Genomic DNA, 14441 nt, shown 5'->3' on the forward strand with positions numbered 1-14441 from the left:
CTGCATTTCTAACTTCAAATATAGATACGTGTATGGTATGTTTATGTTTGCTTATTTGTTTTGTAACAGCATCAAAGAAGCAAGCTTTTGGAAGACAAGATCAGAGTTCTCCAGAATGCAAAAGATGATATCCAGCAGCATGCGAGCAACCAAAGCCAGATAGTCGCTGAGGTACAGGCTCGAAACAGCAACCTGACACTGGAAGTAGAGTCCCTCAAGAGACATCTTCAGGAGATGACACAGGTGTGTGAACATGCCTCTTGTTTTGTTCTGTCTGTGCATCTGTTTGTTTTTTTGTTTGATTGTCTGTTTGTCTGTTTGTCTCTTTGTCTGCCAAGTGGTAGTTGAGGTACAGGCCCATAGCAACAACCTGACCTTGGAAGAAGGGTCCCTTAAAGGGAGTGGGTAGTCAGTTTCCATGTGCAGAAGGCTATAATTCGCTGACACCAGACTTGGTGGAAATACCATTGATGGGAGTACAAATCTGCACACAGCAAACCCGTTGGCCCGTCAAGAATTACCCCCTAGTCTCTCGGAGCATGCTCGGAGATTATTCGGGCGAAGGAAAAGCAAAGCATTACATAAGGTATAATGGTCATAAAACTCGAGGCTAACCCTGGTGATTGACAACACCTGTTATTTGGGTAAACACCCGAACGGTGTCGAATTCCCCATGAGAGCTGACTTCTATGTGACTTTAAGAGACATCTTCAAGAGAAACGTAGGTGTGTCAACGTTTTTCTTTTTTGTTGGTTTGTCTCTTTGAGTGTTTATCTGTTAATGTGTTTGTTCTGTGTGGTTGCCGAGAAGGAGGCTCATAACAACAACCTTACATTGCAAGAAGAGTCTCTCAAGAGACATCTTCAGAAAGTTATGCGGGTGAATAAATAAATGTGTCTTGTTTGTCTTTTGTCTCATGAGTTTTTTCAGATGGTCTATATGAGTGATTGCCTTTTTGTGTGTTTGTGCCAAATGGTTGCTGTGATACACATCAATAGTAAACCTGACCTAGCTTAAAAATGCATGTAGAACACATGCAAGAGTCTGTTGTGTGTGCCAATTTGTGTCAGATTGTCAGGTTATGGTTTAATTCAAGCTCTTATAGGCATTTCACTCAAAATTGTTACCCCTGTACTATTTATCTTTTAGTTATTCACACTTTCCTTCTTCGCTCGTAACTTTCTTTTTTACTTTGATCTTGTTGACCCCAAAAGATTAATGATAAAACTACATGTATGGTCTTACAGTAATCATTTATAGACAGGCACATTTTTTCCTACTTTTTTTTTCCAAGAGAACAATATCACAAATATTCCATAACAGTCAAACCTGCTTTATTAACCACCTGTTTACAAAGACCACAATTTTTGTTTCCCTTGAAAATGGTTTCTCATTGAAACATGTTTTAAAGGGACCTGTACATAAAGACCACTTTTCTTGTCTTCCTTGGGTGGTCTTCATAGACAGGTTTCACTGTCTGTCATTTGCTAATGTGGAGCTTATTTTTCATTTGACCAGGAGCTAGCAGGGAAGAACAACGAGAAGATGTCAGCCGTGCATCACGCAGAGCTCCAGCATCAGAAGGAGTCTCAGAGAATGGAGACGAAGCTAGCCCACTTACAAGAGTTCAAGGAGCAAGCCGCAGATTTGGAAGCAAAACTCTTGGGTAAGAAATATAGGGACACTGATTTTCCGTTTCAAAAAATTGCCTTTTCCGTTTCAGAAAATCTGGAATTCCGTTTCAGATGGGCTGAAAAACGGAAATTCCGTTTTGCCATAGACTTTGTACACATGAAAAAACTAAAATTCCGTTTACATAAGATTTTCATTAAAACATGAACTTGTAGGGTACAAATGTTCTATTAAAGCCGCCACCTTTGACAAGCCACTGATAACCACTCAAAAACATACGGACAGGACTGGATAAACTTGATGCAAAATACTAGTGAAAATATAGACCCCTACGGGCCGTAGAGTCTAGGCTAGACCTACAAAAAATTATCAAACGTTTAGATTTACCAACTTTAAATTCGAACTTAGACAAGCAGACTAAAGTCAGCGGAATATGTCAGAACACGACATATTCCTGACGGAAGGGATGAGTACCGACGTCGACGAAAACATTTCAGTCTTGGCTGTCATGTCCGCAATCGATCGATTTTAGGCGCACATGCCAGCCCCTTTTTCGAATTGTACAACAGCGTGTGTACAATCTCGCCGCACGTAGCGACCGCTGCTGGCGTGTGTGTGCCTAGTATTACGTCTACGTAATACTTGGCGCCTAGCAGTCATAATAGGATCGTTTCGCTGCTATTTGTACCGTGTTTTGTGTCACGATCTCTGTTGGTCCAGCGAAACAAAATGGCAGCGCCCGGTCTCCTAAGAATCTGACGAATATCGCTAAATATTCGGAATTATTAACCATGATTTGAGACCCAATATTTTTTCACTGCATAACGAGTCACAAAAATAGTGTAAGTTTTACGATTTTCTTCTTGAAAAATGAAAAGTTTTGAGGTAAAAGGGGTTTTCCGCGATTTTCCGTGATTTTCCGTTCGAAATTGCATTTTCCGTTTCAAATGGTCAATTCCGTGAATTCCGTCCGTGAATTCCGTCCGTTTTCCGTGATCGCGGAAAATCAGTGTCCCTAGAAATACATTTGACTAGTATCTCAGCTATCTTCAGCATCCGTAATTCTGTTCCCACTTGTTAGACCAGTGACTAAATTCTCGGTCAGGTTTTACCTTAGAAGTTTGTTGATTCATTTGCTTCTTTTAGATTCCAGGGAGTGTTTCACAAAGTTTAAGATGGACTTAGGTATGGCAGGCCGTTCATGCCACTGTTTGCTCTTACATTATGATCTTTAGATTTTTCCTTCTATAATAAATTATTAAAAAATATAAACTCTGTAGATTTGTGACCACGATTTGTACATCCCTTGAGAGACCAATGCCAGTAAAAAGTGAGAGCAAACAGCGGCATGAACGGTCTGCCATATTTAAGTCCAACTTAAAGTCCATCTTAGTCTTTGTGAAAAACTCCCCAGTTCTACTTGTATCAAATGATACTTACATGCAAGGTATCGGGTTTCCTTTTTTTCAGATCAAACCAGGAGACACAGGGTTGAGTTGGCCAGCAAGCAGGAGGAGGTCGACTCCTTGCAAGAGCACCTGAGAGTCAGAGACATGGACATAGCACGCTACCAGGAGGAGGAGAACCACAGAGCCAGCGCGCTCCAGTCTGCTCTCTCGAGCTATCTCAATGCACCCCGCTCTCCAGCGGTGACACCCAGGAGATAGCACAGATGGGACTACAGTGGATTATGTCAGTAAGATCCTTTAATCATGAAGTTTGAAATGTTCTTACAGCTAGGAAACTTCATGTAAACATAATATTGTAAGAGTCACAGACACGAGTAGTACGTAGAGTTTCCCGTTGTGACTGCTAATTCCCCCGACCCCATTTCCAGAAATACTACCTGGAGATAGCACAGTTGGTACTTCAGGGAGGTAAAGTATTTCTGTAAGATCCTGTATTTATAAAGCAGCTTATTTCTTTCTATTGGGAAAAGTTAGATTTAATTTTAATTTTAGAGTTAGAAATTTCTAGGTGTTATGAGATAGATATGAAGAGTTTGCTGTCGGGCTACACCCCCCCCCCCCAACCCCTTTTCATGAATATTCACGTTTATAGAATTTATCCTGGAAGTTCTGATGTCATGCTCGATCCATGAACTGTTTCTCCTTCACTGTTTCGTGGATAAACTCCATGAACAAACAGAGACATGAATTTTCACGTTTAATAGAATTTATCCTGGAATTTTTGGTGTCTTGCTCTATCCATGAACTGTTTCTCCTTCACTGTTTCGTGGATAAACTCCATGAACAAACATAGACATGAATATTCACGTTTAATAGAATTTATCCTGGAATTTCTGATGTCTTGCTCTATCCATGAACTGTTTTTTCTTCACTGTCTCGTTGATAAACTCCATGGACCGGAACACTGCATTCTTCTATTAAGAAATATGCAAGATATTTTCTACATTAAAGATGCATGTTTGTTTTTTTGTTGATAGATCCTATTTTATTAAAGTTCTATTAATTTATCAATTTATAATTATTCTTGTTCAAAGAAGATATTCATTGATTTTAGATACTGATTTTATTATTTTTAAAGTTGCCCGCATGCTTAGACCATGTTTTGCAATGTGCTCAATATTGCCTTTTGGTGTATTGTCATGAAGTAACGTCAGCATAGGAAAGTTTTTTTGGTTTCAACAAAGAACGTTTTGCGGTCACAATGTTTCCTGCAACACTAAACAATCGTTCCTCAATGGGTCTAGACCCTCCTTCCCCATCCCCACCATAACGTTTTTTGTTCATAAGTGAGTTGCCAATTTTGTTTGGTCCACAGTCTTGAATACGATGATGTTTGGATTTCTTAGTGAAAATGCATGTTTCATCCCTTTCTCATACCCGGTGCATCTCTTCCTGACATGCTTTATGAACACACAAAAGGACAAGTGAGATACCTACCGGGGACAAAACCCTCAACAATTTCTTGGGGAAGCACCAGCAAGAAGTATTGCCACTGACAACATGAGGTTACCAGCAGGAAGTCAGCCATGAAAGGCTGGCTATGCCACTGACGGGTATAACCACAGATCGGCTTGTGCACGCATAGTTGTTTTATGGCAACCAAACTCCCTTTCATCTGGCTGACCTCACCATTGCAAAGCGGGCAAATTTCAAACAGCTTTCAAATCCTGTGTATTTCGTATTCCATACCACAGGTTTTTCGTAATGCTTCTGATAAATGGCATCTTTTTGGCTGCGTCAATGTCGTACTGTCGTCTAAACCCAGAAAAAACATTTTTTACATAAAATTTTATCTCAAATTGTTGCAGTAGTTGAGGTTGCTGAGGAGCTTTCTTCTGTGAGGACTGCTTCCTGGAGTCAGCCACTCCTCTCTGTCCTCGATAGGCCCATGCTCACACTTGGCGTCTCATCCCATACCTGACACCCAGGAGTGTTTGTTTGTGACGTGATGTGTCAGACCACGCCACTTGTTCTGTGTGAAGAAAGGTTGATGTTAAAACACATCTATACAGGATAAAACTGCCTGAGACACCTTATCATTTCTCTAAACTTGTTGGGTCCTGTGTTGGTGCGCCACATAAATTCGTCCAAACATGAGGGGAAAAGCGCTCTTGATGTTCCGAACTGTCGTCCCAGCTCCCTCTTTGCAAGGTTCCACTTGCCTTCGATCGTGTTGGTATGGAGCCACTCGTGGATAGGATCGACGAAATGTTCTTCATGAATCACGACGTCATGGAGGTCGACCCCGCCGTTCAGTTGGTCCAGCTGCTAGTAGGCTCTCCAACCATCGCTTATGATCTGGGTGCCTTGTAGTAGCCACCTCGATATTATCGGTTCTAGTGTAGGGCCTGAACAGTTAGGCACCATTTCTAGCTGACACCTTCCTGTTGCCCTTTCCACTGCGCCAAAGACCCAGAAGCTCTCGCAGTAGGCGCCCCTATGATATTTCTTATGGAAATATTTACTTTCGTCAATCTCGACCACGGTCGCTTGCCCATCCACGTCGAATCCTCCCAGCTGATAGAAATTAGCTATAAGGTCCTGCCCACAGACTTCACGCAACATGTTTGCCCAGTTCACTGACGTTAATCGGTCCTCGAGCTCCTTTTTGTTTTGATTAAAAGATTTGAGATTGGCTGCTGTTGCTCCAGAATCCTTTTCAGCATGTTATGGGTGGAGCCCCATCTCGTTTCAACGTCTTGAATTAGTTTATGTTCTGGAAACTTGAGGATTCTTTGATGGTTAGCTAACCTGTACTCTGCTTTTGCTGATTGATGAACAAACTCAACTAGTTTTGAACACCTAGCAAGCATCGAATGGATGCCCAGACATTTCAATCTGGCTTTAACGACAAGGGATATTTGCTGCAGTTTCCTGGATGATACTTGGGTCAGCTCCCCGTAGAGCTCTAAAGGGATATTTGGTAGGTCCAATCCTTAGTGCACTTTCTTTGATGGGTTAAAATTACACTTGAAAGTGAATCTCTTTGATGCATACATCAGGATATGATTATTAATCGACTCTAGCATGCTGGTATGCCTGTAAAAATAAACAATTGTATGAAAAGAGGAATTGTCATAAAATCAACATCTGGCTTACAAGTAAACAACAATATCAACTACATTCAAACATACCTACAAACTGTGTTTTATTTATCAGTGTGTTGATCAAGATTCTTATTATCATATGTACTGATATCAGATTGGATCAAAATATGATTGATGTCTGCACTTTAGATGCAGCAAAGTCTGTCAAACTGTTGCTTTATTTGATTTATTGCCAAAACAAGACAATACAAAAGAAATCTCACTCGATACTGGATCATGGCTGAAGCCAAATCTACAAAATCACTGCAGTGCACTTAATCCATTCACAGCAAAAGAACACAGAATATAAGAGAAAATTTGGACGAATTGGTTAGCTATACAACCAATACAAGCGATCTATCATGACCCCGCTGAAAACGCAAATTTCATTACTTTTCAACACTTTTCATTACCTCTGAACAGCAAGAGTTATCACTTTTCCTTTTATAAATTGTCCTTTTGATGTACGTTGGCACTCTGGTTAGTCCACCTGTATCCACCCCAGGCTCCCCGATGAAGTACGCCATGAGGGGAGCTTTGGGGTCCACTTCCTTCTTCTTAAAGGTAAAGACCAGTAATGGTCATGCGATTGCATTGTGAAAGAAACGTTGTGGAATCGATCAGAAAAGGTTGATCATCTAGCATCTAGCATCTGCAAGGTTCTGGAATCATCAAAATGATAAGAAATTTGGCCCATTCTTCGTAAAGTTACAAGCACTATACACAGAAAGATGTATATGGGACTACCCTATCTCTCTCACCAGACCATGAGAGAGATAAATTTACCAAATATATGAATTAGTAGGCAGTTTCCCGGCAAATTTTTTATCATAATGTATTAGTCAAAACATATTCTTTCACATGATTGGTAATGAGAGCTTCCATTTCATTTTTTGAAATTGGGGCGTTGCCAATACTGGTCTTTACCTTTAAAGGAATTTAAGATGTTACGGAGGAGGGTGTGCCTGCGTACATTTAACCGAAACTGAGGTACATCGTCGTCTACTTGAGCAGTCCTCCAGCTGTCCAGGCACTCTATCACTCTTACATGATGAAGATGGTGAAGATGTTGGTGATGTCGTGACCAAGAACAAAGTAGTTTTATGCACCTGGAGGGTCCAGAACAGGTGAAACCCTGCACTGGAGTTTCGAGAATATATTTAATTACACCTTGAGGTAATTAAATTTTTGTTCCTTGAGATTGCCTTGGTAAAAAAGCTGTGTATTGAAGATTTATTTCTCCGATTCATTCTGACCGAACACAGGGTTAATTGTGGCAGGGCGAGGCCACGTGCAAGTACTTGCTGAATGTTTGTCGGTCAGCATCATTTCGATATGTCGCAGTTGCAACAGTCTTTCTGATGACTCGTGTGCTTATTTTCCCTTTCAAGCCCAGCTTGGTCCAGGTCTTCTGGAGCACAACGCTGGGCTTGTCGGTCCTCTTTCCAGCTTGGAGGAAGTATGGCGCTGTGTCACCTTCTCCATCTTCTCGGATCTGTTCTAGGTACGTCCTGAAGTATGCCCACTCCTCTGCGTTAACTATCAAGTTCTGACAGCCACATCAAGAACATGAAATCTCCCATGATAATAGAAAATACGAATGATTTGAATCACCATTTTATGCCTTTTAAAATGACTTTTACAAAATATTTTCAAGGATGCTAATGGCTTTCCATAACTTTTAAGTCCAACTAAGAGATAAGTTCGACTTAGGATCTTTGTGAAACACCTCCCAGAGTGTGCTTTACGGTACACGTATTTTTTCCAATGAGCAAATTTCAGAGTACGCATTGGAATGTAAACATTGAAAGAGAAGACGAGACCCATTTTATTGCCATTGCTTTTGAATCAGACTTTATAGTTTCGCATTTGATAAAAATACTCCTTGGTATATAGCAACTCTATGTTGAACGTAATTATACAGTGCGTCCCAGAAAAAAACGAAACCGAGAATTATCGATGTTTTATCATAACTTAATCACAATTATAATTGATAAATGACACGTATTTGTAAAGCTTAGATCCTCCTCTTTCATTTGATGCAACTCATATAATGCATATTGCATAATGCATATCACGCATGAGTGATTAAAATCAATTTGAAGAGAGGAAAACAAAAAGCCATGAGTTTCTGCCCTTTCATATGACACCTCAATCAGGAAAAATGAGCTAGGAATACCAAAGTTCTGTTTGTTTAAAGTAGTGCTTGCATTTCCATTATTTGATTAAATTTATATAATTTGAATTCGTTTTCACTGGCTGCCTGCCGTATCAACAAACGAAATTAACAAAAGACTTAACTCCGTTTCGTTGACAATCAGCCGTAGACGAAAGACTTCATGCATGGCTGATTGTCAACGAAACAGAGTTAAGTCTTTTGTCAATTCTGCTTTTTGCTACGGCAGGCAGGCAGTGAAAACGAATTTGCTTGCTAAAATTATGAAAATGTAAGGGCTACTTTTAAAAAACAGAACTTTGTCATTCCTTGCTCATTTTTCCTGATTGAGGTGTCATATGAAAGGGCAGAAACACAACTTTCTAGAAATATGATTTTCTTTTTGAAATTCAGATATGCGTGAAATATGCATCATATGAGTTGCATCAAAAGAAAGAAGAGGATCTAAGCTTTCTAAATATGTGTCATTTATTAATTATAAATGTGATTAAGTTATGATAAAACATCGATAATTCTCGGTTTCGTTTTTTCTGGCACGCACTGTACACTGTAATATTCAGAATGAGTACACTTGACGTGAATTGTCCCTATATTACTAGAAATGGGTTAGCACGTATTTTAGGCATTGCGCGTGATGATGACGTCAAGAATTTTCAGCCAAACAGAATGACGCGAGGCTGCAGATATTCTCAGACGATTTTGGTTGATGTTGCTGTTGTTGAGTTCAGCACAGGCGCGTAAGCCCCCCCCCCTTGGTATTTTTATGTGTATAAACCCCCCCTCCCCCCCCCCCCCCCCCAAAAAAAAAAAAAAAAAAAAAAAAAAAACCCTCCCCCTTTGGGTTTTTTATTTTTTTTATTTTTTATTTTTTTTAATAATAATAATTAAAAAAAAAAAAAAATATTCCCATGGCTGACCTAAAGAAGGTGACCTTACCCCCCCCCCCCAACGGAGCAAAATGTCAAATTTTCAAATTCCGAGACCAAAAAAAAGAAAAAAAGTGTCCTCTAACCCCCCCCCCCCCCCCCCCCCCCCGCTTATTCAGCGGCTGGCTGAGTCGATGCGAAATTTTCGGCCCGATTTTAAAATGTTAAAACACCCCCCTTGAAAAAATCCTGCGTACGTGCCTGGTTCAGCATTATATGAAAATCAATCAAATTTGGATGATTTGGGAAGGGGCGACTGATGTATCAAAGGGACAGGAAATCGAATAAATTTTTATTCTGCATTTCAAATCTAGGGCAAGTCCAAGCTGTTTTATCCCCGATGTTCGTTACCGACGACACCTAAGATTTCAGTGAGCCAATACCTGAGAAAAGGTATCAAGCTGATGGCCCTAAACTTGAGCTTGAATCAGACTCCACATCCAATGAAATTATATATTTTTAATCCTAATTTATTTCTACAATAACATTTATTGGTAGCGTGTGGGACGTACATGGGACATGCCCGTACATGGCCGTATATTATGTGATCTTTATGATATGTGCTGATTTTTTTTCTCAGTTTGACAGAGCCTCTATAGTCTATAGTCTCTCTGCTTTTTCTTCCAAGCCCAGGGGAGTGTTTCATAAAGAGTCTCTCTGTCAATGTATAGACCGATCTCCTCCCCCATTCATGTCTCTCACTTTTTCTCTCTCTCTCTCCTTTTCTCTCTCTTTCCCCTCTCTCTGTAACACTCTTTCTATCCCTATCTCTCACTAGGGTCGCTCCTAATTATTTGCGCTCGATTACCTCCATTCTTGTCCTTTCAATTGAAGAAATCGAAGAAAGAAAAAAAAATTCTATAAAAACTGCTCATAAGTGCGTGGCGCCCTAACAACAAAAAAAGCCACGTTTTATGTATATTAAATAACCCTCTCTTTCTCTCTCCCCCTCTCTCTCTCTCTTTCTATCTCTCTCTCTCTCTCTCTTTCTATCTCTCTCTCTCTCTCTCTTTCCCTCTCTCTCCCTCTCTCTCTCTCCCTCTCTCTCTCTGTTCTTAATTTTGCAATTTTTTTTTTACTTCTCCATATCTCTTTGTCCTGGTTTATCTGCTCTACTTCGTCTATCTCATCAATCACCATATCACCAAAGGCACGATTACAAGATGATCAAGATTTGACTAATTTTTATTTGAGATTTACATTTACATTCCAATAAAAATATTTTATCCAAACAAATATTTTGATAAAAAACGACTAAAGTATAAGACTTGAATCGATAAATGCACAAGAAAAAACATGGGCAAAACTTGTGGTAAAATTGTGAGCCACCCCCCCCCCCCTCCTTATCTGCAACGAAGCACATTACAGACAATAACATTTCAGCCGAAAGACGTACATGCGGTAACTAATTACTCAAACTAAATGAATGTTCCCCCTTGCGCCTTCCATCCACATCCACTGAAAAATGATAATTCGTGATACAATAAAAAAAAATAAATAAAAAAAAGGGGGGGGGGGGGGAAGACGGCGCTCAGATCTTCAGATCGGGTTCAAAATGAGAACATTTATTGAAGTATCATCGAAAATGTATTATTACGAAGAACTATTTAGTACTGCTCTTAATACCATCGAGTTTCGAGTTTCCCAGGTTGATTCCCAGTTCTGCACTGTACATAATAATATCATTGCCTACATTCACATTTAAACTTGAACTTTAAATCGAAACAAAATATATGATGATATCCAGAAATTCAATTTTTACTCAGTCTTCCCTAATACGAATGTTTGTTTGTTATTTTTTTAACGTACCTTCTCAATGCCATAAATTGATATTTTTTTTTTTTTTTTTTTTTTTTTACAGAGCCGCGGAACAAATGTAACTCCTAGACAGGTTTATGATAGCTTCTTAAACGCCCTCTTTATGTTGAACTTCATCTCTCGGTCATTATGGGAATTAAAGGAAACCGAACCCCAAGTAATAACTCTACTTATTCTGAGAGATTTATTAAATTATTGCCCATAAATCTACAAGATTCCCCACCAAAGTGTATGATAGAGGTATAAAGCAAAAATAAAGTACAGTTTCTCAGCACGACATGGGCATCGCCATTTTCTTGATAATGTGACGCACTATACGAAGTCTTTTATAAATAAATGTATTCAAATTTATGGATGCTTCTTTCCCAGACGTGTGTAGTGATGAAGCATTTCATTCACCTGCTATTATCCTTTGTACTACAATTGCCAGAACGCAAATTGCATAAATAATTTAGTGCTCTTCCGAGGGAAAGATTTCTCATAAATGAAATGGATTTGTCAACTGCTATAGTGTAGTATTTATAAATTAATTTTGTTACAATTGTGCCCCTGTTATTTATTTTTCACCTAATATAATTTCTATTATCTCAGTTATTATTTTTGTTCATCGAAAAGTAAAGGCTTCGTTATTGAAATAAAAATTCTTTCCAACAAAAGCTTGATGCATGATACATGTACAACTTCAACAGGTACGTCACATTTTCAAGAAAATGGCTGCGCCCATGTTATGCTGAAAGGCATCACTTCATGCGAAGAATATCTTCATGTAGATATATCTTGAACATTTTCGTAAGGAATATTGTACATCAAAGGGCAGGAATACATCTCATTTTTCAGAATTCCTACACTTATTCTTTGGGTTTAGGTTTCCTTTAATTTGGGAGCCCTTTCACTCTCAAAGCTTCTCCTTTCCAGCTTGTCGCGTTCTTTGTGTTTTTTCCTGGACCCTCTAGATATCCATTCGGCTTCTGTTGTTGAGAGATTTCATTCTCTGTGGGGTTTTAATAAAGATTAAGAAAGGAAAGCAGAAGGAAAAGAAAAGAATGTAAATGAAATAAATGAAAAAGAATAGAAAGAAAAGAAATGAAACAAAAAGAAACGAGAAGGAAAAAAGTGAAAAGAAAGGAAAAGAAATGTAAAGAAAATGTAAAGAAAACGAAAGGAAAAAAAAAAGATAGAGAAGAAATCGGGAAAGAAAAGAAACAAAAGTTTCAGATTAAACGTTTGGAAGAGACGGTAACGCTATTCATCAACTAGTTCATGATTATCCCCAAAATAAAACACTTATGACTCTAAACAACCCCTGTGTACAACATATCTACTTCTGTTACGGAAATTTTTAGTAAAAACCTTTGACAGGACATCGCTTCTTGGGGCTCCATTTATTATCGCCAGAAATAGCAACAAGTTCCTGAACATTTCAATTTGTTCCTTTCCAGTCTCAACAGCTACAGCATATTTGCTCTGATCTCGAGAGTGTGGGCCTCAAAGTACCTCCACTCCTCTTTGTTGAGAACCAGGTTTTTGCCACCATATGTTGAGCTGGTCTTGTGATGTGGTACCTGTGCAATTTTGTTATATTAAGTAGTCCATTTTAGTCCAGTTGCCACTGTTTTCCTGATAGCTCTTGTACTGATATATTAATTAGTACATTTTTGGTGCTGCGTCATCCCTTCCTCTCCAGTCTCAAGAGCATATGTGCCTCTGAGCTTGGGTTTTGTACCAGTTCTTGAGGTTGGTGAATTTCTGCGGGCCTATCTCCAGCAACAACAAAAAGTGTAGCGGCAGATCCTCTTGTTGCCGTAGCTGAAGTTCCTCATCCTTGTGAGCTTCCGTACCTTTGGCTTGGATTTTTTGCCCAGCGTCATGTCAGCATCATTGAGGGAGGATGAGATGATGCCCAGGAGAAGCAGATCCTTTTCAAATTTGGACATCTCTTTGGTCGAACTGTGAACTGCTCAATACAGTGCTTCCCATTATACAGAGTACAGTTGCACTTGTTCTGGCAGTCTTTCAGCGGCTCCAGCTTGCCGTCCATCTCTATGGCCAAGTATTTGTTATATATTATTTACTATATGAAATCCAACACAATTAGAAATTGATATCCTTAAAATGAAAACCAGCACTTGAATGATAGAGAAAAAGTATGTTAACTCTATTTACATGTATACAGTAGGTAGCGGAGGTATATCTGCATGATCATACAGCAAGGTGTTCCCATCTTTGAGACGAACCCTCTTCGTGAACACAACCCGATAATTCTTAGATCTTTTTGCTTTATGGATTGTCTTGGTTTTCACATCCTTGATTATTTTGGATTCGTGAATTGTACGGATGGCCCCTTGTTCGTTCAGAAGGAGTTCATTCATTGTGTCATGGTTAATGATCAAAGAGTTCATGGCATTCAGAGTGAACCCTCTTACTTTACATACAGTTTTCCCCTTGGAAGTCCTGTAGCTGTAATTTTTAGGGCAATCGCATAACCAAGATTGTATAAAATCCTCGCCAGTGTCGTCGATCTCATCGGTTAGATCACCAAGAAAATCTGCGGTGACAGGGTCTGTCTTGAATACCACACTGTTCATATATAAAACCCTATTGACAATAGCCAGATCTATGATATGAAGGCAAAGGGTCATCCACCACCTGTCAACCTTTTTCAGGACTTTGTACTTTGCTATGTACTGGTCTGACAAGTCCACTCCCTCCATGTACTTATTGAATTACGCAACTACTTCCGGTCGATCAATCTCAATATCCCTCCACACCCCTTCCTTATCTTTATTCTTACGTAGTACAAAGTCGGACTTGTCTGCTTTGTGGATGGTTGACATCATGTTTACTACTTTTTTGTCCTTCCATTGTACAGTGGCACTTTTTCTGGCAGTCTTTCAGCGGCTCCAGCTCAACGTCCATCTCTATCGCCAAGAATTTTATTTACTATATGAAATCCGACACATTTAGAAATTGATATCCTTAAAATGAAAACCAGCGCTTGAATGATACAGTAGGTAGCAGAGGTATATCTGCATGACCATACAGCAAAGTAATCCCATCTTTGTGAATGATAATTCTTGGGTATTTTCACCGTATGGATTGTCTTGGTTTTCACATCCCTGATTATTTTGGATTCGTGAATTGTACGGATGACCCCTTGTTAACTCTGTATGAGCTCATTCAATGTGTTATGGTTAATGATCAAAGAGTTCATGACATTCAGATTGAACCCTCTTACATGGCATACAGTTTTCCCCTTGGGAGTCCAGTAGCTATGATTTTTAGGGCTACCACATAACCAGGATTGTATGAATCGTTGCCAGTGTCGTCGATCTCA

The 14441-nt window shown here is 39.4% G+C and overlaps 1 protein-coding gene across 3 annotated transcripts in view; it reads left to right on the forward strand.

Moving 5' to 3' along the window:
• The window catches only part of LOC754418 (leucine-rich repeat-containing protein 45), a 36390-nt gene extending 25149 nt beyond the window's left edge, over nt 1-11241 (forward strand). For 2 of the 3 annotated variants that reach the window (XR_004063919.1, XR_004063918.1), the window contains exons 11-14: nt 70-243; nt 1519-1666; nt 3103-6751; nt 7123-8119. Coding sequence is in view for 1 of the 3 variants with exons in the window: in XM_030984294.1 (XP_030840154.1) it covers nt 70-243; nt 1519-1666; nt 3103-3299 (519 nt within the window). In the remaining 2 variants the exon portion in view is untranslated. Of the gene's footprint in view, nt 1-69; nt 244-1518; nt 1667-3102; nt 6752-7122; nt 8120-11150 lie in introns of those variants that run through there. The other variant, XM_030984294.1, reaches the window with a different exon arrangement.
• The last annotated feature ends 3200 nt before the right edge of the window (nt 11242-14441 follow it).

Source organism: Strongylocentrotus purpuratus, unplaced genomic scaffold, assembly GCF_000002235.5.
Source record: "Strongylocentrotus purpuratus isolate Spur 01 unplaced genomic scaffold, Spur_5.0 spur5_scaffold_14, whole genome shotgun sequence".
Taxonomy (NCBI): Eukaryota; Metazoa; Echinodermata; class Echinoidea; order Camarodonta; family Strongylocentrotidae; genus Strongylocentrotus; species Strongylocentrotus purpuratus.